At 40.7% G+C, this 27,018-nt stretch overlaps 1 protein-coding gene across 4 annotated transcripts in view; it reads left to right on the forward strand.

The window, feature by feature from the left end:
- The window catches only part of CENPF (centromere protein F), a 61,241-nt gene extending 35,153 nt beyond the window's left edge, over window positions 1-26,088 (forward strand). Inside the window, exons 12-21 of one of the 4 annotated variants that reach the window (XM_027082982.1) lie at window positions 1,854-5,251; window positions 6,760-8,520; window positions 9,067-9,501; window positions 10,731-10,883; window positions 14,005-14,181; window positions 14,528-14,689; window positions 16,970-17,132; window positions 18,354-18,830; window positions 20,270-20,448; window positions 25,126-26,088. In XM_027082982.1, coding sequence (XP_026938783.1) covers window positions 1,854-5,251; window positions 6,760-8,520; window positions 9,067-9,501; window positions 10,731-10,883; window positions 14,005-14,181; window positions 14,528-14,689; window positions 16,970-17,132; window positions 18,354-18,830; window positions 20,270-20,448; window positions 25,126-25,329 — 7,109 coding nt within the window. In that variant the 3' untranslated portion in view covers window positions 25,330-26,088. Of the gene's footprint in view, window positions 1-1,853; window positions 5,252-6,759; window positions 9,502-10,692; window positions 10,884-14,004; window positions 14,182-14,527; window positions 14,690-16,969; window positions 17,133-18,353; window positions 18,831-20,269; window positions 20,449-25,125 lie in introns of those variants that run through there. The other 3 variants (XM_027082980.1, XM_027082981.1, XM_027082983.1) reach the window with 3 other exon arrangements.
- Window positions 26,089-27,018: the final 930 nt, after the last annotated feature.

Raw genomic sequence — 27,018 nt, forward strand, 5'->3', positions numbered from 1 at the left:
TACATCCAGACGGCGCATCTTCTCACCCATCACCATTTCCCTTATAATGGAAAATCCTATGTTAAATGCATGTTTTCCCAGCCCTTAGTGACCATTGTTTTGGGATGGCTTACTTGACTGAATGATTTTATTTCCTTATTCTCTGTATAGCCATAGAATGATGCTGTATACACCAAATGAATCCACTGTTCGTTTCACATTTATGTATATATAAATGTGAATGAGTCTTTCCTTACATTTATGTTCTCCCCTGAGGTATTTGCACATCTTGGATTTCTTTTAACCTGACTTGTGTAATGGGTGTCACACTTCTCTGTGACTGTTTTCTTTTTTAAATTCCAGTCTCCCTAAGACAGCTTTCAATTTTTCCATGGCAGGAGGTAGAAATGTCAATCTTCAGCTTTTTTTAAAGAAAACTATAGGAAAAGAAAGGGTTAGGGCGTTTTTCAGTGTTGGTCACCAGTATCATTATTTGAGGTCCTCACACGCGAAGTGGACTGATATCCCTTGTGGCGCTATCTCCACCAGCCTTCCACTCTCAGTATGTAGACTGAGATTAGGGGGCTAAAAATAGGAATGATTTCTAGTTACATCTGAGTTTATAATACATGCTACCTTTTTCATCTACTATTGAGATTCACAACTTTTATTCTTCCTCAACATACTTGGGAAGCCTTCCTATCATTGTTGAATGAAAGCAGTGTGGTTATTCTCAACTAGCAGGGGCCAGTGGGCAGAGGGGAGTTTTTAGGCAGAGGACAGGTGGTAATGGAGTTTGTGACATCTTCCTGATGATTCTCATCTTCACAGGCACCACCCTCACTGTGAGGGGCCGGGATGTGGGGGGATATTGCTTCCCAGTGATACTCACACGTAGGCCTCGAGAGTTACTAACATATAGCATCATATACTATTAAGATATATATATATATATATATTAGTTGAAGTATAGTTGATTTACATGTCAGTTTCAGGTGGTACAGCACAGTGACTGTTTTTTTTTTGGGTTTTTTTTGTTTTTTTTTTTTTTGCTGTACGCGGGCCTCTCACTGTTGTGGCCTCTCCCGTTGTGGAGCACAGGCTCTGGACACACAAGCTCAGCAGCCATGGCTCACGGGCCCAGCCACTCCGCGGCATGCGGGATCTTCCCGGACTGGGGCACGAACCCGCGTCCCCTGCATCCGCAGGCAGACTCTCAACCATTGTGCCACCAGGGAAGCCCAGTGACTGTGTTTTATACACACACACATACACACACACACACACACACACACACATATACTTTTTCAGATTTTTTCCCCTTATAAGTTATTACAAAATATTGAGTATAATTCCCTGTAGCACTTTATACTCTAGTACTTATGCCTGATCCTATGGATTTTTTGGCTAAAGTGGCGAAGAAGTTATTTACTTTTTTGAGAAATCTGGAATACTCCATAGTATTCCTGAGATATTTCCATTTTAGTGCTGCTCTTGTCACACTTTTCTCTCCTTGAATAAGTATTTCCAAAGGGCATAAACACATACAAGGAAAAAGAATAAAAGAAAGTTTCATGTGCTTAGGAAAATAATCCCTTGGTATTTTATACAACAACACTTTCTTAAGCTGCTGAGAAAGGAGATAAACAAATGTACTGCCATCCTGAAAGGGACCATTTTCCATTGTCTTTATATAAGCTTAGATAATTACCAGGCGATCTATTTTCAAGGAGGTATGCAGGCAATAATGCCAGTTTGTACAGGACTTGAGAAGCTGTTAGTTTGTTTGGGTTTTTTTTTTGAGAGTTTAGAATTCTTGTAGAATAAATATTTATTAAAATCATGACAACTTAAAAAAGTATCTTTTTTAATAGCTAAGAATACTTCTCAGGAAACCATGTTAAGAGATCTTCAAGAAAAAATAAATCAGCAAGAGAATTCCTTGACTTTAGAGAAACTGAAGCTTGCCCTGGCTGATCTGGAAAAGCAGCGAGATTGTTCTCAAGACCTTTTGAAGAAAAGGGAACATCACATCGAACAACTGAATGAAAAGTTAAGCCAAACAGAGAGAGAGTCCGAAGCTTTATTGAGTGCTTTGGAATTAAAGAAGAAAGAATATGAAGAACTGAAAGAAGAGAAAACTCTGTTTTCTCGCTGGAAAAGTGAAAATGAACAACTTTTAAATCAGATGGAATCAGAAAAGGAAAGCTTGCAGAGTAAAATTAATCACTTGGAAACCTGTCTTAAGACACAACAAATAAAAAGTCACGAATACAATGAGAGGGTAAGAACATTGGAGATGGAAAGAGAAAATCTAAATGTCGAGATCAGGAACCTTCACAATGTGATAGACAGCAAGACTGCAGAGGCAGAGACACAGAAGCAAGCGTATGGAGAACTACAACAGAAAGCCGAGTTCTCAGATCAGAAACATGAGAAGGAAATAGAAAATATGTGTTTGAAAATTTCTCAGCTTACTGGGCAAGTTGAAGATCTAGAAGATAAGCTTCAGTCACTGTCAAGTGAAATAATGGACAAAAACCAGCGTTACCAAGACTTGCATGCTGAATCTGAGAGCCTCAGGGGTCTGCTAAAATCCAGAGATTCCTCTGCGGTGACAAATGAGTCTCATCAGAGAAGTCTTTTGGCATTTGAACAGCAGTCTGCAGTGAATAATACCTTTGCAAATATAATTGAAGAACAAGAAAGCGTGCCTTCAGAAAGGAGCGAATGCCATTTAGAAACAGACCAAAGTCCTAAAAGCTCATCCATGTTACAAAACAGAGTCGTTTCTCTTGAATTTTCATTAGAGTCTCAAAAGCAGATGAACTCAGATCTGCAAAAGCAGTGTGAAGAATTGGTGCAAATCAAAGGAGAAATTGAAGAAAATCTCATGAAAGCAGAACAGATGCATCAAAGTTTTGTGGCTGAAACAAGTCAACGAATTAGTAAGTTACAAGAAGATACTTCTGTTCATCAGAATGTTGTTGTTGAAACTTTAGCTGCCTTGGAGAGCAAGGAAAGAGAGTTGCAACTTTTGAATGAAAAGTTAGAAACTGAGCAGGCAGAGATTCAAGAATTAAAAAAGAGCAACCATTTACTTCAGGAATCTCTAAAGGAGCTACAACTTTTGTCTGAAACTCTGAGCTTGGAGAAAAAGGAAATGAGTTCCATCATTTCTCTTGATAAAAAGGACATTGAAGAGCTGACCCAAGAGAATGGGACTCTCAAGGAAATTAATGCAACCTTAACCCAAGAGAAGATGAACTTGCTCCAGAAAACTGAGAGTTTTTCAAACTGTATAGATGAAAGAGACAAAAGCATTTCAGAGTTATCTGACCAGTACAAACAAGAAAGACTTACTTTGCTCCAAAGATGTGAAGAAACAGGAAATGCATTTCGGGATCTTAGTGAAAAATATAAAGCAGAGCAGGAAAAGAACTCTAAATTAGAATGCTTGCTGAATGAATGCACGAGTGTTTGTGAAGATAGAAAAAATGAATTGGGACAGCTAAAGGAAACATTTGCAAGGGAACACCAAGCATTTGTATCACAATTAGCATTAGCTGAGGAAAGAAACCAGAGTTTAATACTAGAGTTGGAGACAGTGCAGCAAGCCCTGAGATCTGAGGTTACAGATATCCAAAGCAATTCCAAGAGGGAGGCTGACAGCTTAAAGCAAGAAATCATGACTTTAAAGGAAGAACAAAGTAAGATGCAACAGGAAGTTAATGCCTTATTACAAGAGAAGGAGCACCTGATGGAATTAATGAAGACGAAACATGAGCATCAGCATCTAGAATTGGAACCAATTCAAGACTCTGTGAAAGTAGCAGAGAGGAAGATAATAAATACACGTCACGTTCAACTTCCGATGGACCTTGAAGTTAAAGATGCTTCTCTAGACAGTTACAATGCGCAACTGGCACAAGTAGAAACTAAAGTGAGAAACATGGAATTAAAACTTCAGGAGAGTGAGAAGGAGGAGTACCTACAGCACGAATTACAAATTGGAGGAGAATTAGAAACTGGAGATGTGCAACGAGGCACTCAGTCACAAGATATTAGCGGCCTTGGAAACTTTGAAATAGATCCAGAGGAAAAATACATTTCGGTGCTTCACGAGTTGTCAACAAGTCAGCAGGACAATGCCCACCTGCAGTGCTCTCTACAGACGGCAATGAACAAGCTGGACGAGTTAGAGAAGATGTGTGAGGCATTGCAGGTGGAAAAGCTTGAACTCATATCTGAGCTGAACGACTCAAGATCAGAATGTGTCACAGCAACTAGCAAAATGGCAGAAGAGGTAGGGAAACTAGTAAATGAGGTTAAAATATTAAATGACGAAAATGGACTTCTCCAAGGTGAGTTCGTGAAAGAAACGCCAGAAAGTGAATTTGGTGAACAGCAAGATGAGCAGACGTCTGTGTCCTTAAATCCTTTGGACGACAGTAATTCCTATGAGCACTTGACAGTGTCAAACAAAGAAGTTCGCATGCACTTTGCTGAATTACAGGAGAAATTCTCATCTTTACAGAGTGAACACAAAATTTTGCACGATCAGCACTGCCAGATGAGCTCTAAGATGTCAGAGCTACAGTCCTACATTGACACGTTAAAGGCTGAAAATTCAGTCTTGTCCATGAGTCTGAGAAACTCTCAAGGTGACTTGGTAAAGGAGGTGATGCCAGGATCCGGGGAGAAGCATTTTCTGTCCTTGTCACTCTCTGGTGTGACTGACAGCCCTGGTAATGCAATAGAATCCTCTTTTTACAAAGATCTTTTAGAGCATATGGGAGAAACATCCCTTTTGAATAATTTAGACAGGACTGTTTTGGCAAACCAGTCCAGTGTAGAGAAGGTCTCTTGCAGTAGTCTGGAGGAGGAGAATCTGACTGAGAAAGAAATCCCCTCTGCCCCGGTGAGGAGCGTTGAAGAACTTGAGACCGTCTGTCAGATGTACCTGCAGTCCTTCAAGAAGCTAGAAGAGAAAATTGAAAGTCAAGGGATTACGAAAAATAAGGAAATCGAAGAACTCGAACGGTTACTAAGTTCTGCAAGGGAAGAGCTTGACTGTCTCAGGAAGCAGTATTTGTCAGAAAATGAACAGTGGCAGCAGAAGCTGACAAGTGTGACAGCAGAGATGGAGTCCAAGTTGGCGGCAGAAAAGAAACACACGGAACACCTTACACTTGAGCTTGAAGTAGCACGACTCCAGCTTCAAGGTCTGGACTTAAGCTCTCGGTCTCTGCTTGGCACCGACATAGACGATGTAAGTATGTGGGACTGACATGCTATTTCTCTAATCGAGTGCCTAGTAGGCACGCAATCAATGTTTGTTGAATTGAAATCGAAATTAAATCTAAACTAAAATATTTTTAGGATTCAAGGACATAAGAACAGAATATACCAAAGTTTTGAAAAAATAAACCAGAACTTTAGGAAACTGAGTCAACTTTATTTGAGGAGTAAATTTCTATCATGATTATCTTTAAACACTATTATATTGGACATTACTAAAGATGTTTTTTGAAGACTCCTGGAGAAAATCATGTTACAGTGTCAGAACATGTTCTTCAGGACGTCTGTGTGTTTTCACTCTTTGTGAGTTAATAAAGCACATTAAATATCAAATTGGAACTTAGGAATGGTAAGGTGATATGAATTTTAACCTCTTTTGCCTTTTTCAGACTGTTTTTTTTTTTTTTTTTTTTTTTTTTGTGGTACGCGGGCCTCTCACTGTTGTGGCCTCTCCAGGCTCCGGACGCGCAGGCTCAGCGGCCATGGCTCGCGGGCCCAGCCGCTCCGCGGCATGTGGGATCCTCCCGGACCGGGGCACGAACCCGTGTCCCCTGCATCAGCAGGCGGACTCCCAAGCACTGCGCCACCAGGGAAGCCCTTTCAGACTGTTTTTAATGTTAGAGTTATAGTCATGAACCTAAATATTGGAGTTTATTATGTATTTCTGAATACTTTTCTGACAATTTGCTTGGTACAAATTTGGATATCAAATCTCTGATTTGATATCAGTCATTCAAAGAGACATTTCTTTCTTTACAGAATATGAAATTGTTCGGTTACTTACACCTTTCTCTTTTCTAGTCTACCAGCTAAACTAGTAATGGCGTACAGACAATGAGACTCACTTAATTCCCTCCCTCTACCTCTGTAAGGTAGGGAGGGCAGGTGAGAGGTGACAGCAGTTGTAGTCAAAGTAGCAGATCCCTATTTTACAGAGAAGAGAAAGTGAGGTTCAAACATGTGATTTATCCAAGAATATAGTAAGTGCTGGATCTGTGATTAAGTCCTTGGGCTGGGAATCTGGTCATGAAAGCCTACTGCCTTCTCTTATCGAAGAATATCATAAATGCTGAAGATGGAAGCCGACCATTTTATGTGGAATTTGTTAGCCTCTTATTTGATAATCCCAAAGAAAATTTCATATTTAGGTTACCTACAATATTGCTAGCAAGAAAAAAATTTTGAAGTGTAACTACATCACAATTTAGATGATCACGTAACTGACCCTGAAGGGTTTGTGTTCATGATAAATACCCAGTACCTTGCCCACAGAGAACACTTACTGAATGTTTGTTTAATTGTGTTGAATATTTGGATGGAGAGAGGTGAATTTGGTGGGAAGAATGCCCTTTGAAGAGATGTGTTTAGCAGAAGCAAGTAGCCAGTTTCTCAAAAATAATACTATAATTCAGCCTATTTATTCTATTTTGATTCTTCTTGAAAAATAAAGTGCCTTCTCATTATATGTTACAACTACAGGCTATTCGGGGTGGAAACGATAGCTGTGACATAAGAGAATCGGAAGACTATACTTCAGAAACTAAAGAGAGGACACCAGAGCACGAGATCCATCAGATTTGTGAAAAAGATGTCCAGCAGGACCTCAGTCTAGAGATGGAGAAAATAACTAAGACGAGTGCAATCAAGCTTATAGGAGAGTGGTCCGGGGAGCAGTCCCCAGAAACCAGTCACGGGACCCCAGTGGAAGACACAACCCAGGGCTGTTCAGAATGCATTTCCGAATTGTCACTTTCTGGTCCTGATGCTTCGGTACCTATGGATTTTCTAGAGAATCAGGTAACCATTCAGAATCTCCAACTGCAGGTAAAAGAGACATCAACTGAGAATTTGAGATTACTTCATGGCATAAAGGAACGTGACCAAAAAGTTGAAAGCTTGCTAAATGAAATCAAAGAGTTAGACTCAAAACTCAATTTACAGGAAGTACAACTAACCACCAAGATTGAAGCATGTATAGAATTGGAAAAAATAGTTGAGGAACTTAAGAAAGAAAAGTCAGATTTCAGTGAAAAATTGGAATCCTTTTCTCGTGATAACCAGAGAGTAGAAAGTTCGAGAGGCCTCACTTCTAACTTAGAAATGGGCACAGATAAATTGTCACATGAAGGTATCGAAGATGAGGTAGCCAAGGTGACCGACAACTGGAGAGAGAGATGTCTCAATGTGGAAAATGAGCTGCAGAGGATGAAAGCTGAGAGAGGTAGCACAGAGCATCACGCCCTCTCTGTGGAAGCCAACTTAGAGGTAGTTCAAACAGAGAAGCTGCTTTTAGAAAAAGACAATGAAAATAAGCAGAAAGTTATAAACTGTCTTGAGGAAGAACTCTTGGTGGTCACAAGTGAGAGAGACCAGCTTCGTGGAGAATTAGATACTTTGTCAAAAGAAAATCAAGAGCTGGATCAGATGTCTGAAAAGATGAAGGAGAAAATACAAGAGCTCGAATCTCATCAAGATGAGTATCTACATCTCCAAGAGCAGCTGCAGAGTTTGGAAAAGGACTCTCAGGCACTGTCTCTGGTAAGAAGTGAGCTGGAAAACCAAATCAGACAACTGAATAAAGAGACGAAATCACTCGTAAGGGAATCCGAGAGCCTGCAGACCAAACTGAGTGAATTGGAGCATGAAAAGCTGACCGTCACCAAGGCCTTGGAGGCTGCACTGATGGAGAAAGGCGAGGTCGCGGTGAGGCTGAGCTCAACGCAGGAGGAAGTGCACCAGCTGAGAAAAGGCATTGAGAAGCTTAGGGTCCGCATTGAGGCCGATGAAAAGAAGCAGCTCCACATCTCAGAGAAACTGAAAGAAAGCGAGCGTAGGAACGACTCGCTTCAGGATAAAGTTGAGACCCTTGAAAGGGAATTGCATATGGCAGAAGAAAACCAAGAGCTGGTGATTCTTGATGCTGAGAATTCCAAAGCAGAGGTGGAGACCCTAAAAACACAAATGGAATTGATGACTGAAAGGCTGAACGCTTTAGATTTAGACCTTGTCACCATACGGTCCGAAAAAGAAAATCTGGTGAAACAACTACAAGAAAAACAAGGTCAGGTGTCTGAATTACACACGTTACTCTCTTCATTGAAAAATGTATTAGAAGAAAAGGAGCGAGAGAAAATACAGATGAAAGAAGAATCTAAAGCTGTGGTGGAGATACTGCAAACACAATTGAAAGAGCTAAGTGAGGAAGTAGCAGCCTTGTGTGATGACCAGGAGACCTGGAAGGCGGAAGAACAGAGTCTGGACTCCCCAGTGCAGGAAGTACATCAGCTGAGAAATAACACTGGAAAGCTGAAAGTCCACCTAGATACTAATGAAAGGAAGCGGCTCCATATCTTAGAAAAACTGAAGGAAAGTGAGCATCAGGCAGCTTTGCTGAAGGATACAGTTGAGAACCTTGAAAGAGAACTAGAGGTATCAGGAAAAAACCAAGAGCATGTGATTCTTGAGGCTGAGAAGTCCAAAGCAGAGGTAGAGACCCTGAAAGCAAAAATAGAGGAGATGGCCCCAAATCTGAGAGCTTTGGAGTTAGATCTTGTCAATACAAGGTCAGAAAAAGAAGATCTGACAAAAGAATTACAAAAAGAGCAAGGTCGAGTGTCTGAATTAGAAACATTAAACTCTTCATTTGAAAATCTATTGCAAGAAAAAGAGCAAGAAAAAGAACAGATGAAAGAAGAATCTAAAGCTGTGGTGGAGATACTGCAGACACAATTGAAAGAGCTAAGTGAGGAAGTAGCAGCCTTGTGTGATGACCAGGAGACCTGGAAGGTAGAAGAACAGAGCCTGAGTAGTCAAGTAGATTCCCTTGAACGTGAGAAGGCTCAACTGCTACAGGGCCTTGACGAGGCCAAAAGTAATTACATGCTTTTGCAGTCTTCTGTGAATGGCCTCATTCAAGAAGTAGAAGATGGCAAACAGAAACTAGAGAAAAAGGATGAAGAAATCAGGATACTAAAAAATCATATTCAAGACCAAGAGCAGCTGGTCTCTAAACTGTCCCAGATGGAAGGAGAACAGCAACTTTGGGAGGAGCAAAGAACAAAACTGGAAAATCTGATGGTGGAATTGGAGCAGAAGACCCAGGTGCTGCAATCCAAAAATGACACTTTGCAGGACACCTTAGAAGCTCTGCAGAATTCTTCCAAGGATCTGGAGAAAGAGCTTCAATTGACAAAAATGGAAAAACTGTCCTTTGTTGAAAAAGTAAGTGGCTTTATCTCTGTACATTTGAATGTGTTGTCATGCGGGAGGGTCAGCCACTGTGTGAATTCTCTTTCCTTCTGGACAGCTTTTGCAGTATTGGACCAAACTTTGTAAAGGCTTTTGGGGTCTTGAACTGTGGGGACATTGAGTTGGCTCCAGCAGTGGTGACCCTTGGCTTTGGCACACACTTCCATGGGGCACTTGTATGGATTGGCATGGTTTTCACTGTGGCACCTGGACAGGGCAGAAGCTTTTGGGTTGTGCATGGCTCCCTTCTCACAGTACATCAGAATAGTAGCCCCCATACCCATACCCAGTTGAGAACCATTGCTGTAGAGAGTATAACAGATATCAGTTAGAATCAGTAGGGATCCCCTTTGCTGCTGCCCTGCCTTTTTTTTGCCTTTAGGAGAAAGAACTATTAAAGATACTGATACAATTGTAACTGATAGAACCCTCGTGGCTCCCGGGGCATGTCCTGGGGATTTTGTGCTTTCAGCCCCTCTTTTGTACCTTCTCCTCGGGCAGTCTCCTGTTCTGTTAGCTGATGTTTAAAGGGGAAAATCTGCCATCTGGAAGCTCAATTATTAAAGAAAAATTAAGTTTTTGCCCTATACTTACTGACCTAGGAAAGTGATTCCTTCAAATTAAGTTTTTACTGGACAAATATTAAGAGACTGTCCAGAAAATACAATCAATCATACCTCTGTATTTTCCAAGAATTTCAAGTTTTTGTATGGCAGTTATGGGTGGAGACAGACAAACTATACCAGGCTGTTTCAATCTGATATAGGGACGAATGTAAACAATACTGCTTTCACTGGTTTTAATGAATCATAGTCATGTTTCTTGCATTTTTAGCATGGCATTTAGAGAATTAGTAAGAGATCCAAGAGCTGATAGATTAAGTCACTGCCTCATACAATCTCTGATATTTAAGTTTAATTCAAATCTTTACTTCTATGAAGGATTTTAAGACTTGGTAATATTATCTTTCTTTGTCATTCCTTTCCTTATTGTTGTCTTTTATTAAATCTTGCAGAGAAGAAAAGGTAAGCTTACCAGTAGGTTTTGAGAATATTAGTTGAGTGGATTAGTAAAGGGAGAATTAGCTGGGTTTTATTTTATTATTGGAGGCTAAGGCGAATGTCGTGAATATGCCATATAAGAGTGATTAATTTGATCAAACAGACAACCATAAGCAGATCCTAACGAAGAGGAAATTTCAGGTAAACACAATGACTGTGAAGGAAACTGAGCTGCAGAAGGAAATGCTTGCAATGGTACAGAAAACGACGGAGCTGAAAGAAGAGTTTAGTAGGGAGAAAAACAGGCTAACTGAAGATTTAAAATTAGTGTCGGAAGAAATGAAGAGCAGAAAAGTAAGTTTCTCTGTGACAGATTCATTACACTCTGATAATTCTTGTGCACTCTCTCCTTGTTTGTTTTTGTTAAGACCTTCTGTAATGTACTAAACTTTTTTTTTAGCTTTTGAAGAGAGTAACCCAAGCTCATGTCACGATCAGACCTGCAGTAATTTTCGCCATCCAGCACTGTCATGAGCCCGGAAGGAGTCAGGCGAGGCCCCTGAACACATGAAAATACCTGTCATGGAGCCCAAATATTTTTTTCATAGAAGATGACCCTTGTAACTACATTAATGCATACCAGAAATGGATTTCATGCTGCTTTCAGTAGGCTGTTGTCCTAGCCTGCCACAGATTACAAGCCAGAACTTGCTAGAGACAAATGCACTGATCTTGCAAAGAACTAACAAAGTAACAGAAAGAAAGTCATAGTAAGATGTAAAGTTGGAGCAGTCTTGGGGTGCTATTTTAGGGCAGGTTGTGGCAGAACTATAGCGTTTGGGCTGCCACTCCCACTGCTGGTCCCGTAATAGACATTGCTGATTCATACGCTTTCTCCTGAATCTCTTTAACACCAAGTCTTAGGTAGCAGCTACCATGCATGCAAATGGTAAACACTCCTATATTCATGTAGTCCCTGTGCAACTTCATCCCTAAGTAATTCTCAGAAAAGGACAGCAAAATATAATTGTGATTATGACCCAGAGTAATCACAAAAAGTTGAAACGATATTTGTAATGGCCTGTATAAGGAGTTGGGGAAGTTAGTGCTTTTCTTTAAATGTGGTATTTAATCTAATGAACATTGAAAAGCTTTGGCATTTAATCTCAGCAATTGGCTCATGGAATTTTCTGGCAATGCTGTGTGGAAGGAGTTCCTATGGATGATATTTGAGTCCTGCATCTGCTAAAATCTCCTTTGGTACTGAGCAGCTTGGGAGTATCCCAAGTATATTGTTATTTGTCTTTCATTTATAGGCTCTACTAAAAAGGAAAGCTAGGTGTTCAGCCTCAAGGCCATACATATGAGTTTGTTAGTCTGCAATGGCTTTATTCATTCTATAAACACGGCTAAGGTCAGAGGATAGAATGGAGGGCGATAGCTGTCCTGTGGTTCTTCCTGCACCCATAGAACTTACCATCTTGACATACAATAAATCATTAAATAGGAAGTATATCGAATAATCATAAACTGTTAAGTGCTATAAAGGAAGCAAGATTCTTCACTGCAGAATATTTGGGAAGTGGAGTGTGGGGTAAGGAAGAACCTAATTTAGATGGCGTGGCCAGAGAATGTCACGTGCAAGGCAAGGAGTCAGCCACGTGGAGAACAGGGCAGACGAAGGAGCCTTCTAGGTCTAGAGAGCAGAGTGGTGGAATCTCTGAAATTAGAAAAATCTTTGTACATTTTAGAAATGGAAAGGAAGCCATTGTGTCTGGAGTCAGATGGAAAATAATAGGAAAGAAGGTTGGAGCAGTAGGAAGGCATGGTAAAGAACCAGAGTAGAATCTAAAGTGACACCAAATACATGAGCTTGGAGATTGAAGGAAACGTTTAGGGTGGATACATGAATTGGGCTAGTTCAGAATATAGGTAGTGCTTAAAAAATTATGGGAATGGTAGAAAACATAGATGGAGAAGAGAAGATGGCTCAGGGCCTAGCCCAGATGCCCTGCAGCATGTAGGGTGAGGAAGAACCAGCAAAGAAACTGAGAAGACAAGATGAGGCAAACCAGGAGAGTGTCATGTTCTAGAAGCCACGCATGGAGGGTGTCTCAAGACCGAAGGAGTGGTCAGTGGCAGCACATACTTCCTGGAGGTCGAATGAGATGAGGGCTGAGGAGTCCTCCTGGAATTTGCAACATGGAGCTTAACGATGCCGTGAAAAGCCATTTCAGGAGGAGCTGGGATGAAAGCAGGTTGGAGTGGGTTGAGGGTGAACGGTTGCTGAGGAAGTGGACACAGCATGTATATAAACACGTATAGAAACAGCTATTTGGGGTCAGGCACGGAGAAGCCAGATACCTCTAGGGCTGCAGTTTTGTTTTCTTTTGTTTTGTTTGCGGTACACGGGCCTCTCACTGTTGTGGCCTCTCCCGTTGCGGAGCACAGGCTCCGGACACGCAGGCTCAGCGGCCATGGCTCACGGGCGCAGCCGCTCCGCGGCATGTGGGATCCTCCTGGACCGGGGCACGAACCCGCGTCCCCTGCATCGGCAGGCGGACTCTCAACCACTGCGCCACCAGGGAAGCCCTAGGGCTGCAGTTTTGATAGTCCTGCACAGTGAAGGGAGAGAAGGGCAGAAGAGTGGGGGGCCTTTGGAAGGAAATTCTTAAACTGATAGAAGATGGAATCTAAGCTGGCCAAGGAAGAAAACATAAGTCTGGAGGGGCTTGAGTGTGAAGGTAGTTTTGATGCTGCTAATGAGGTCAAGAAATTACTGCACTAGAAGTACTTAAATAAGTGAGCCTGGGAGCCTAGGAGGGTTTGGTCCAGAGTGTTTTAGTAGCGAAGTCCAGGTTTCAGAGACTCTGTGTTCCCCGTGGATGTAACCTTGGGCTGGAGCAAAGGAAATTGCCACTGGAGGTGAAATCGCCATTTAAAGTGAATACAGTCATCCCTTGGTATCCACCGGGCATTGGTTCCAGGCCCTCCCCAGATTCCAAAATCCGCAGATGCTCAAGTCCCTTATATAAAATGGCATAGTGTTTGCATATCACCTGCACACATCCTCCGGTATACTTTAAGTCATCTCTACATTACTTAAAATGCCTAATACTACCTAAATAGTTGTAAATACAATGTTAATGCTGTGTAAAAAGTTGCTGGTACACAGCAAATTCAAGTTTGGCTTTTTGGAAATTTCTGGAATTTGTGTTTTGGAATATTTTTGTTCTGTAGTTGGTTGAATCAGTGAATGTGAAATCTGGGGAAACAGTGTTGACTGTACATTGCTAGGGATTTATAGCACTAATTCTCTATAGATTGTCTTGCCTGTAAACTATTACAGGCAAGACAGTACTCAGTATTTTCTAGATATAGATATATATATCCAGTACTCAGTATTTTCTAGATGTTGATATATATATCCAGGCTCTTAATTATCTTCCCATGATTTTATTATTTTTCTCATCAGGGTCAACTGAAGGAGCTCATTCTAGAAAACAGTGAACTGAAGAAGAGTTTGGATTGTGTACACAAAGACCAGATGGAAAAGCAAGGGAAGATGAGAGAAGAAATAGCTGAATATCAGCTACGGCTTCAGGAAGCTGAAAAGAAACACCAGGCTTTGCTTCTGGATATAAACAAACAGGTAAAAATGTGTGGTCTGGTGACTGGGGGAACTGGAGAGAGTGTGTTGACCATGGTGATGAGGCATTTTTTCCAAGAAGGTCAGTGTTCTGCATTATTATTATGATGTATAATCCTGTGAACATCCCATCCTATTAAGTTCCCTATCTTTCCACCAGTTACTTGCACATGTCTTATTTTATGACTTGATTTTTTTAAAAATACATTTCCGTCTTGGAGTAGAATAGTAAGGGATTTGCAAAGACCATTTGAAATGGTCCCCGGATCAGCAGTTTTCTTTTTTGTTTGTTTTCTTTACAATATTTTCACCTGAGCCTCCTGGCTAAAGTAACATTTTTCTGCCCTAGTATGAAATGGAAATACAGACATATCGAGAGAAATTAACTTCTAAGGAAGAATGTCTCAGCTCCCAGAAGGTGGAGATAGACCTCTTAAAGTCCAGTAAAGAAGAACTCAATAATTCTCTGAAAGTGACCACTGAGATTTTAGAAGAATTGAAGAAAACCAAGGTATGTTCACTTATCATTACTTCATGACTTAGAATGGTTCATACGTCTAACAGTGGTTTTAACAGTATGAAATTAAGTGCTTTCATTTTAATTTTCATGAAAAAAGTTTTTTGTAATCATAAATAATACCATTCATCACTTGTCTGCTGAGTTGTTTTTAAAAATTAGAGGATAGCCTGCAGTTCCATAGCTTGAATAACTTCATTCATTGCTCAGTGAATCCTTTCAGAGTAGAGGATGTCAGAGACTTCTTGAGATGGATATGAAGAGCGAGCCAATAACAGATCAGGGCAGGCCCCTCCAGGTGTGGATAATAATAATTTGGTGGTGAAAGTCTTGCATGACTGGTCTTCAGGTTCACTGCTGTCACCAAACCCACTTTACCATGGCTTATGGGGAGATCAAGCACTTGGTCAGGTACACGTATGTGTATGTTCTCCTTTTCTTTTCCATGCAAGGACCATAAAACTTTTTTCTTTATTAAAAAAAAGGAGGTGAGCCCTCATCTCAGTATTGTGAGACTGTAGAAGGTGCTACAGCAATTCTACCTGGAGAGGGAGGCTGTTTTGATACCCACAAAATTCTTTTCATAAAACGAATACCATCCAGAATGTACAATATGAACCTGGAAAATAAATATTTTTCAGTAAAGGTCAGAAAACTAGGTATAGATTTCTTATGTTTACAGCTCTTATACAATGATCAAGGTGAAGGAAATATACCAGTAAAATACAAACTAAGTGAAAAATAACATTAATGATCAATAATGTCCTGTTGCTACAAAATGAGAGATGTTAGGTTTAATAACAAGACAGAAGTAGCTTCAGGTCTAAGTTTTAATTTACTCACTTTCTCCTTTTTTTTAATCTTCGACAGTTGTACTGTGGGGAATGTCTATTTATATATATGCCATGCACAAAATGGTACATTGTTAGTTGAGAATATACAAATCTTATATAATTTTAATGAAGTAGAAGTTGATAAGCATTGCTTTATTTATTTATTTATTTATTTATTTTGGCTGCGCTGGGTCTTAGTTATGGCATGTGGGATCTTCGTGGCAACATGCAAGATCTTTAGGTGTGGCATGTGGACTTCTTAGTTGCGGCATGCGGGCTTCTTAGTTGTGGCATGCATGTGGAATCTAGTTCCCTGACCAGGGATCGAACCCAGGCCCCCTGCATTGGGAGCATGGAGGGCTACCCACTGGACCACCAGGGAAGTCGCAGCATTGTTGAAATTGAATTAAATCTATCTCTAATCCAATTACTGTTGGAATCAGAAATAGAAAGTTCTGAAAGTGCAGATTTACTGCAACATTGCTAATAAATTATTTCAAGGTGAAATGTGCGAAGAATGAAATCTACTTGTAACATGAATGCGATGCTCAGGTTCTTTTTTTTTTTTAATAGTTTGGTCTGCCTTTATATGTTCATGATCTCTTATCAGAAACTCTTAGAGCTAGATTGTTTTACAATTCTGCATTTCTTAGATATTGCATAATACCATGCATATGCCACATATTACATAATGTCCCATCAGAATCTTGGGGTAATACTTCATAATCAAATTTATATTTCTACAGCAAAATGTATGAATATTTTTACAAGGTGGGATAAATAAAGGAATAAATTCCTTCATATCTGTTCAAGTCAAGTTTTGCCTAGAAATCATTTTCAGAGCTTTTTTTTTTTGATTTTGCAATTGTGCTTAAGGAACTGTGAACATGTTCTACTGAGAAGTGCTTGATGACATAATTCTGCCACCATTCTATTCACTTTTTGTTTGAGCTGCTATAAAATTTAAATTTGTATTGTAAACCATAACATCATTTGGCCTTAAATTTGTGTTGTGAGCCGTAGTATCACTTGGTGTGACGAAACAAATGCCATCTTAGGTATTGAAATTGTGCAACAGCACAGATCACAAAAGGGAACAATTCTGTCATCTAGAGTGTTTGGCCTACCGAGAATATGTGCACGGACCCTTGGCCCCTACCTCCCGGTGTGATTCCTATTGGATAAACACAGACATAGTGGGCTACTTAATAGGACATTATATTAAGAACTGTGACTGATGCTTGCTGATACTAAGAAAGGGAGTGACAAAACCACAGTGTCTACTGGGGGGACTTAGGACACTGAGCAGAGAAGATGAATTGTTTTGAAAATAATAGTTCTTAAATTTACAGCATATGATTCTTAATTATATCTTATTATTTTTCCATATGCTTATGAAAAGCAATTCAAGGTTTTAAGTGGAATTACTTCTGTTTTGTAGATGGAAAATCTAAAATATGCAGATAAGTTGAAGAAGGAAAACGATCGTGCCCAGGGGAAAATAAAGTTGTTGATCAAATCCTGTAAACAGCTGGAAGAAGAAAAGGAGACGTTGCAGAAAGAGGTATCTCGTCTTGAAGCTGTGCAAGAGAAACAGAAAGCAGGTCGGTGTTAACTGGGTACATCAGTGAACCCAGACTGTTTTCCACTAGTGAATCATACACTTACGGTGTGTCTGCATGGGAAGTGTCGTTAGTGCTCTGTTCTATGACTGCATGCTGATTTTCAGCAGTTAGCCGTTTTCAGCATTTTCCAATTTCAGAATTTTGTGCTTAGCTTGGAGTCATTAATAGGATTCAGAATGAAGCCTGCATTTTCAAAACAGAATTATTGCATCTTCTGTTCTATAAAACATACAAAAAACTGGTAGCCCTTTCTGCTAATGAGCCTTTCCAAGAAGCATTTTTCATGTGGATGTCCATGATGTAGTTCTAATGTAAAGGAACACTGGCATGTGAGCTGGCATTGGTAATTTATAAACAGCTGATTCTGGTTGTCCTTGGCCCATCCTGGTGGGTCAACTAAATGGAAGGGTTGGGGGCTATATTTTTGGGTATGGAGGTGAAATAAAAAAGAAATGACAACTCTTCCTGCCACTTTTCTCCACGTATGCCCCCAGAGTGGAATGCTTTTTCTGTGTGGATAGATGATGGCAAGCATAGTATAAGTGCCTCTTTTGGACCATACATAAATAGGCACGGGTGGGAGGTCAACAGTCTTGCCTCCTGAGAAGAGTACTCAGAATAGATTGGGGCTCCAGGGAGTGTCTCTAATGGAATCAGTGCCAACCAGGCAGCTATAAGTTACTGAGACCTCTTCCCTTATAGTATCCCTCAAGCCCTTGTCCATCAGATCCTCCATTGCCTCCAAATGGTTTTCAGAACTTCTTTGGCCTTGTCTCGTCACTGGCCCTTTCCTGTCTCCCAAAGCCATTACAGCAGTGACTTTATATTCTCTTTCGACTTTTACTGTTCATTCCCTTACAATAGAAAGGACGGACGGGAAAATCGGGGATGTAATAAATTAATTCATTTGATGTCACATGATAACTACAAGAAGGTTTGATGGATTGGCTGAAATAATGAGTTTGCGATTTTGGTGGGTTATGTTTAAGCTATCCCAATAAGTATGTAACTCACTAGAATATGTATGTTGATATGATCCCTCCCAAACAAGAACTATAAGAACATATACAGATAGACCTTCTGCCACTCTTCCCAAAAATAAAAATCAAGAAGCAAGTCTAAGGTTATCTGCTTGCTGATGCCCAGTGTTAATCAGAGAAGCGTCAAGTTACAAATGATGTGTCGCTTTATTTTTGACAGGTACTGTTGTGGATGCTAATGTTGCTGAATTAATGACCGAGATGAAAGAACTGAAAGAAACCCTTGAAGAAAAAACCAAGGAGGCAGACGAATACCTGGATAAATACTGTTCCCTGCTTATAAGCCACGAGAAATTAGAGAAAGCCAAAGAGATGTTAGAAACACAGGTTGCCCGTCTGAGTTCACAACAATCTAAACTTAATCTTCGAAGTTCTCCTTCGCTGAATTCAATTGTTCCAGGACCATCCCCAGTCCCTTCTGCTACTGAAAAGAAGTTATCATCTGGCCAAAATAAAGCTTCAGGCAAGAGGCAAAGGTCCGGTGGGATTCGGGAGGATGGGGGAGAAACCACACCTTCTACACCAGAGAAATTTTCTAAAAAAAGCAGGAAAGCAGTCAAAAGTGGTATTCACCCTGCAGAGGATGCAGAAGACGCTGAGCCTGAGCCAGAGGGACTTCCAGAAGTTGTAAAGAAAGGTACTCATAATTCAAAAAGGATTTGTGTTCTTTTGAAAGCGCTCATAAAAATTCACATACAAAAAGGCAGAAGCATTTATATTTTAGGTTATTGCGTAACAGTACTCGTTGACCTTCAGAAGCAATAGTCCACTGTTAAATTGGTAAGGTATATACTTTCTTTTCTGTCATGAGAGAATGGCTAAGATCTAATTACTCATGTCACAGCACCAAAAGTACTAGGAGATTTGAAAAATGGCTGTCAAAAACCTGTTTAGAAATTGGCATTTCTGTGTTGAAAAATCCCCAAGTCAAAGACACCCTTCGAGCTTTCCCACCTACAGTCCTTTGTGACCCCCAGGTAGTGGGTGAGCTAGAGGATGGGCCTGATGATGCTGGACCCCTGGCTGAAGCCACTTACCACTTTTTTTTTTTGAAACCCACTGGTGCTCCAAGTGCGGCCCAGAGATTGGGGCCAGTCTAGGAACTTTTGTTACTGCTCCATGATCAAAACAATGTATAGAAATCAAGAGTAAGAGTTTGAAATTTTCATAGCCCTTTGCTATTGTTGCAACATTCAAGCACATAATCAGTTCTCTATTAGATTCATTCTTATTGTACTATACAAAAGTATCATTCCACAGCAGATGGGAAATTACTTCCCACCCCTCCCCCGCAAAATATCAAAACCAATTTTTTGCCATAGATAGTTTGAGAAGCACTGCTCTGAATAACTCTAGGCTTTAGGAAATCTAACCCCTAAATAGTTAGCTATCTCTTTCTCGTTTCTGTTTTTTATTTGTAGTTAAAGGGTTAAAAACAAAGCAAAACCACATGCTGCTGTAGTTACTGTAGTTACTTTAATGCTGTGTGTGACATGCTTTCTTTAAGTATCCTTGGCATTGCCCTTCACCTCTCAGTCATCACAGATCCTGTCAGTTCCCTCTGTGGAAGGAGATGATGAGTGCAGAGCAAGGTGAAATCTCTCCTCCCACATAGTTTTTCTGCCTGAGAGTAATTACCTCAAGTAGCTGCTACCATTTCACATTTTCCTCCTTTCAACAAGAGCAGACCTTTTCTTTTATCTCTTTCCTTTCCATTTCACCCATTGTTTCCTCCTCTAATCCAAATCTTACAGGAAGGCCTGCTGGTGTGTTCTTCTTAGAAAAGTGCGAGTTACGACATCCACATAAAAGAAGCAGGAAAAATTTTTTCTGTTTAATGTTATTTTCCCCATGTGGTTTCTTACGTTTCTAATAAGAAAAAAACCTGTTAGTGATTTATTCAATTTGATGACTCCAGGGTAACTATGAATAAACTGTGTCCATTGTCCACTGTGGCTAGGAGAAAGTGTTTTCGGAGTCACCCTTATCCTTGTTCAAACTTTACCTAGTGAGTAGTACTCCCACCGTAGATAGAATTGGAGCCAGCAGTGTTGACAGGCAGCTTTTTGCCTTTAGGGTTTGCCGACATCCCAACAGGAAAGACTAGCCCATACATCCTGCGGAGAACAACCATGGTGACAAGGACCAGCCCCCGCCTTGCTGCACAGAAGTTAGCACCATCCCCACTAAGTCTCGACAAAGAAAATCTCGCTGAGACCTCCAAACCAACAGCTGGTGGCAGCAGATCACAAAAGGTAAACTACTGTCAACATGTATCTACCGTTTGAAATCCAGGAAATGACAGCATCATCTGGGCAAGGGTTTGACACTGCGCCCTCTGACTCAGGAGCTCTTCAAAGTCTGACCTTCCCCCTGGGGTATAAAGAAGTCAGTAGTGAGGAAAGTAGCGAGCAGATGCGAGGATAAACATCACATTACCCTGCCGCACAATCTTGTCCTTGACCCAGCGGGCCACTTATAAATTGTTTGGCGGGAATTGGCGTTGTTAGATCAGAGCTCAGAGGGTCTGTAAGAAAGTTTCGGGCAGTACCACTGAAGGATCTGGCATGGGTACTGGTCATTGCTTGCTTCACAGTTTTCCCTCTCACCCATCTGCCCCCCAGCTGCTGACTCTTTGTGTTTCATTATTCCTTTACTTTCTACAGAAAGCATATATTTCAGTAGATATCTGGAGGAAGTAGCTCTGTTTATGGATGTCTCTAGTTTGATTGTTGAGGGTAGGGAGGGCTGGGATCTTAGGGACCTCTCTGCACCTTGCAAACAGCCCAGTCACGTTATTTAAAGCATAGAGGATATTTGCTTCACAGATCTTTGTCCCATTACAATAATCCATACCAGCATCTACCACTTATGTATGCAAAGTATATGTATTTTATGGAACTCAAGTTTTATTTTCTTATTTTATTGTACTCTCCTAGGAAGTAGTATTATAAAAGGAGGAAGAAAGTAAGACTTACGAAGATTGAACCTGCCCAGACTTAACACCTACTCTCTCTCTCAGCTCCAGTCTTGATCTTTTCCCATTGTTTCTCAAACTAGGGATTGCAGAAATCTTGTTGGAAGTTTCTAGAATGGCTCACAGATTTTTTTTTTTTTTAATGTCGTGATTTTACTTTGATTGCTTACTTGTCAGAGTTTAAGTATTCAATGATTACCTTGAACCAGCCAACAAAGCTTTGAAAGTGTAGTAACCCTATTTGTGTAATGTAGTAATTCTTAAGTGGGCAGGCATGCTCCTCAGTAGGATTTTAGACACCAAATACAAAGACACTGGTGATTAGTTGCATCAAAGCAAGAACATATATGCACGTTTGCTATGTTGATGTATAAGGGCTTTAAGGATTAAGGAATTTATGCCTACTATTAAGTTTGTTCATAACTTACATTATAATAAAACTTTGATTAACTCAGGAGTGAGGAAGAAGGGTCTGAGGTTTTCTTTCACTTATTAAAATGGGCCCATTCATGACTTGTATTAGAAATAGTCTACTGTTTTGTGCAAATTTCTTCCCCATCCCCACCCCTCCACCCACCTTTTTATCTTTTTTTTTTTTTTTTTCCTCACTCACTCACATTTGGATTTAACTCTTGGATGCTGGTAGCAATAGAACACTGAAGAGTACACTGGAGTAGGTCCTGACTTTCCAAGGGACAATGAGAACAGCTTCTTTTCCATAAAGTAACTAGCACCTTTAAAGAGTGAAGCTTCCAGGTTTGACTAAAGCTATTAACCACAAGCTAATTCCTGAAATGAAGTATTTGGCTCTTTTAAAACAGGAAATCATGATACATAGGTAGTACCCTGTACGTCCTGCTATTTCACGGCAGCTCACTTTACTGTAACTACTCTCCTAAATGTCTGCCTTCTGAGTTCCAGTACGACTTCTGCAATGTTCCTGGTTATGTTTACAGTTTACCTGTGTCCTCATGTCTAGTAGAGATATTTGCTGAATGAATGGAGCTGTGAATGTTCTGAAGTGATTGCAATAATAGATGTTTAAAGGTGTGTTAGGAAATCACCTCATGAAATCATCACATGGGTCATTTTTCCCTTTTATGAGGAATTGATGTTATTTAAAGCAGTTTCCATGTGGAGTTTAGACTTACTATCTAAGAAAGAGAGCTTTGCACGCTAGGGGGCCTGCTCTCCACGCTGCTGTCGCACCTGCTGAGGACGGAGCAATAACCATGGTTGCTGCAGACCTGTGTGCTTGCTTTAGCTACAGGCTGCCGTAGGCACCAGTGGTTATGCATTGCTAAGCAATTTTGTGCACTTGTGCACAATGGAGGGTGGTTCCTCTTGAAAGAAGGTTATAGGGGACTTCATGATTAGATGTAAGCCTTTGAAACCCGGCCTATTGATTTTTTTTTTTAATATATATAAATTTATTTATTTTATTTATTTTTGGCTGTGTTGGGTCTTCGTTGCTGCATGCGGGCTTTCTCTAGTTGCGGCGAGCGGGGGCTACTCTTCGTTGCGGTGCGCAGGCTTCTCATTGCAGTGGCTTCTCTTGCTGTGGAGCACAGGCTCTAGGTGCATGGGCTTCAGTAGTTGCGGCACGCGGGCTCAGTAGTTGTGGCTCACGGGCTCTAGAGCACAGGCTCAGTGGTTGTGGTGTATAGGCTTTGTTGCTCCGTGGCATGTGGGATCTTCCTGGACCAGGGATCGAACCCGTGCCCCCTGCGTTGGCAGGCAGATTCTCAACCACCGCGCCACCAGAGAAGCCCCAGCCTATTGATTTTTAATTTAATTCAGCATTTTCTGAATCACCTTATAAAATGCTTGCCTCATCTGTTGAGCATATTTCATCATTCAGTTTGAAAAAAGAGAGAGCAAGGTGTCGTTTCCTAAAGCAGTTGCTTAGAAATTTGGGATTATGAGCCTTTGCCTGAAGTCACTGGCTGAGTGTTGAGAGATTTCCTAGATCGTTTAACGGAACCTTTAGTGACATCTGACAAGTTCAAAGGGGAACATGGGTAAAATGCAGATTAGGTGAGGATCACTCTCTGTTATGTCTCTGGGATGAATAAGCCCAGAGCTCCCAGTTTGCTGGGAACAAGGGAGTTGTGATTGTGTGTAAACTTGATCTGAATCTAGGGTTGGTAGTCAGCTCCAGAGGACCGTCCACTAATTGTAGAAGATGATGGTGAGGCCGTCACCACAGAGTCAGTCAGCAGTTTCGTGGGGTCTTAGCTATTTTTCCTACTAATGAGATTCATTTCCAATGAGCCATTTGCATACCTGCCCTCTCCCCACTGTGGCTGCAGACACAGTTTGTAAGACAGTCAGGGTATGGGTGCACTTAATAGCTTAAGTACCTGGTAAGTCCGACCTCACCTAGTTATGGGTGAGTCTGAGGCTAACTAACCAACATGAGGATGAAATCCATAGTGTAAACTCTGATCACCAGCTACAGTTTCGTCAATTCAGAATCAAAGAAATTGAGTCTAGAGGGGGAGGCCAAAGGGTGGGCTTTGGCTATTTAATTGGGTTTCAGGAATTGAGTAGCTTAAATTCTCTTTCCCCAGCTTGATCTCTCCATCCCCCTGCTTTTAATGGTGAATCTAAAGGTTTGATTCTCCTGCAGCTGTTGGGTTCAAGGGAAGTGTGTTTTTGTATCACTTTCTACTTTAAAAAAAAAAGAGGAAAAGAAAAAGGAGTGCCAGTAAAACTCTGGGTTTTTTTCCTTCAACTTTCCATGGACAGTAATTTTCCATTAAGTCCTAATCCTTCAAGGCTGCTCCTTTTAAATGTCCTGCACATCCTCTGAGGTAGAGGCAAGCTTTCCAGGGATCTGATCTGTCGGCCAGATTTACTGTGTTTTCTGTAATGAAGAGTATTTAGCTGCCTTTTAAGACCACGTACTTCCTATGGAAAGAATATAAACGGGGAAATAATTTCCATTCTTTCTTCTTACTGCTTCAGAAGGAGGTCACCGGCAGTTGCACAGGGAGTGACGTGTCCCATAGCCGCTTCTCAGGCTTAGTGCTGAGCATGTTTGTGCTGAGCACCCTTGTTAAGAGTCCTTCCTCTTTCTCTTTTACAAATCTTCCTACCTGAATTGTCTACTCTTGCCTTTCACTTTGGTTAAGTGACGTTTTCTCTGTGCTTCGTCTGTCGTGCTCTTCTTTCTCTTTCCCGACCCCATATCTTTTTTCGCTACCATGGAAACCTCAAAAATATCTCGACTTTACCAGCTACCCTGCCCTTTCATCTACTTCTTAAAGTCTCGCATTTTTGAGATTCCCTCTTTCTCTTAAAAGGCAGGACATCAGAAAGGGAATTTACTTTTTTCTGGACTTTATTATTAGATAGCTGCCCTTCTGCCATAAACCAAATATGGGAATAAAACAACAATGTAAGGGGAATGATTAAAATGCTGGTATGTGAGGAAGAGGTTCTAGGTCTTTTAAATGTTGTAAGTAAAGCTTCCACTCTATGAAGGTGGTATTACTCATTTGTAATACGTTCATTTGAATGACAGCAGGGGCTCAGTTAAGATAAATGGAAGCTGCTTTGGGTTCTTATTTAGGCAAATATTGAATGTTTGCCAGGTAGGCATATTCTGGGCACTATGCATGCAAAGGTAAAGAGGACATAGTCTTTGCCCTCAAAGAGCGTACCTTCTGACCTGAGAATGTCATACTGGCCTTGGGAGTGAGTTTGCGGCCGTCAGAGGTGTCAAGGGAAGCTTGCAAGGCGGCTGGCTGGTCAGAGGTTGTGTCCGACTCTTCTCTCTAGCTTCTCTGTTAGATGGGGGCCTGTTTTCGGGGAAGAAGAAATAGTAAAACTGTGTACAACTCCTAGAAGAAGAATTTAACTTCAAATTTGGTGATCTAAGTGCTTGATTTTTCATGTTGTAGAAATGTGAATGTGATTTAAACCTCTAACAATGACGCTTGTGTTGCAGGTCAAGGTTACTCAACAGAGCCCAGTGGATTCAGGCGCTGCCCTCCGAGAACCCACCACCAGATCTCTCTCCATCAGTAACCTTCCTGAGAGAAGTTCGGCTGACAGCCCCAGGGAGGGCCTGAGGGCCAAGCAAGGCCGGCTGGCTCCCAGCCCAGAAGCTGGCCCCGAGTCCAAGGGCAGTGAGAACTGTAGGGTCCAGTAGAAGAGCCCTTGTGTGTCAGCACCCCTGGAAGGTGGCTGTAGTTGAATAGAAGGCAGTGTGTCTGTCTGTGCTCCTTTATTCAGGGAGCACATTATCAGAGGGAAGAAAACAATTCCTTATAAATCTAAATATATTGGACTCTTTAGATCTCCCCTGTATAACAGTTAGAAAAGTTTGGAAGCACTGATTACCTCTTCATTGATATTCCTCTTCTGTAATGTATAATAGTCCTGTATAAAGCTTTTTGGTAATGTTAACACAAATGGCAAGCACTATATAACAACTCCTGTTTTTATACGGATTTTTACACTAAAAAATTGCAAAACATTTTTTACTTGCAACAAACAGCTCCCAGGAAAATGTAAAACTTGCTTTATGGTATTTCCTTGGTATAGTGTTAAGCATAAAATAATTTTAGATCAAGAATTTCTTTGAGTTGAGTAAAACAAAAGAAAACAATGTTATATGTGTTCAAGGAAAACATGCGCACAAATACATATGTGGGTGTGTCCCTCCTCTTCCAATGTGTTTTCTAAATCTTGGCTTATATAACCTGTACATATTTGTGTGTGGGGTAGTGGGAGTTGTGTGTTGATTTCCAATTAGCCTGGTTGCAGACTCCTCAGAGGTGTAGCATATCGAGTTTTCTGTCATTGTGCTGTTTCTGTTGAAGACCAATTTGTTGTAGTATTTTGGTATGCATTCTGATAAATGGTGATCTTCTATTAAAATATGGCATATTTTCTATTAAAAAATTCACCTTTGTTTTCTGTAAAAATGATTCCTAAATATAAATATACTATGAACATTGGTACCATTTCTTGCTAACTTCACCAGCCTCTTATAATAGTAAAAATGTTTTAACAACCGATATTACTATATTTAGTGAATGTATTCAGTTATATTAAAAGACATGATTTGGAATATGGGTCATGAAGGTTATGTAGGCATATAATATGTCCAGCCAGTGCTTAGCACATTGTGTGTACCCATTAAATCCCATCAGCAAGGATACAAGTATGTGGTATTTTCCAGCTCATTTACGGATGACAGGGTTTTGAAAATATGCAGGCATTATGAGCCATATCAATTCCAAAAACTTTGGAACAAGTCCTTGTGTCCTTGAATCGGGGTAAAGATGTTTTCCAGGACATGAGCTAGTAAAAGATAATTTGCTCTTGACTTCCAGTTCAGATTGATGTGTAAACCTTGACAAATACTATCATTTATATTTTAAAATTGTCCTTTGCCAGATGGCCTCTATGGCTGGATAATGCTTCAATAATATTAAGCTACTTAGTATTCATCCACTGAAAGTGGTATCCTGACTTTCCTCCTGTTTTTTCTGTTGCTCGAGGTTGTGGTCTGGTGCAATATCCTTATCATAAATCATCCCAAGGCTGCCATGTGCTCAAGGGCATGGCCCAGAGTAGACATTGCTGGGATCAGGCCATCAGCTTTATTGGCTGTCTCCAGTTTTTGGAAGATTCCACTCAATAGGTCTGGCTGGGCAGTTTGGTGAGTCCTTGAAAGCATCTTCATCTTTTCCTAGGTGAACTGTAGTTGCTGTTCCTTGTTACAGGAAGTACTCAGCATGCCTTCCATTTTCAGAATTGTAGAGAATTGTTCACAGTCTTATAAATGGACAGCAAGGACATTAAATATTCTTTTCCTTGAGCTAATAATACT

Source organism: Aethalodelphis obliquidens, unplaced genomic scaffold, assembly GCF_003676395.1.
Source record: "Aethalodelphis obliquidens isolate GAN/ISIS:26980383/991018 unplaced genomic scaffold, ASM367639v1 scaffold48, whole genome shotgun sequence".
Taxonomy (NCBI): Eukaryota; Metazoa; Chordata; class Mammalia; order Artiodactyla; family Delphinidae; genus Aethalodelphis; species Aethalodelphis obliquidens.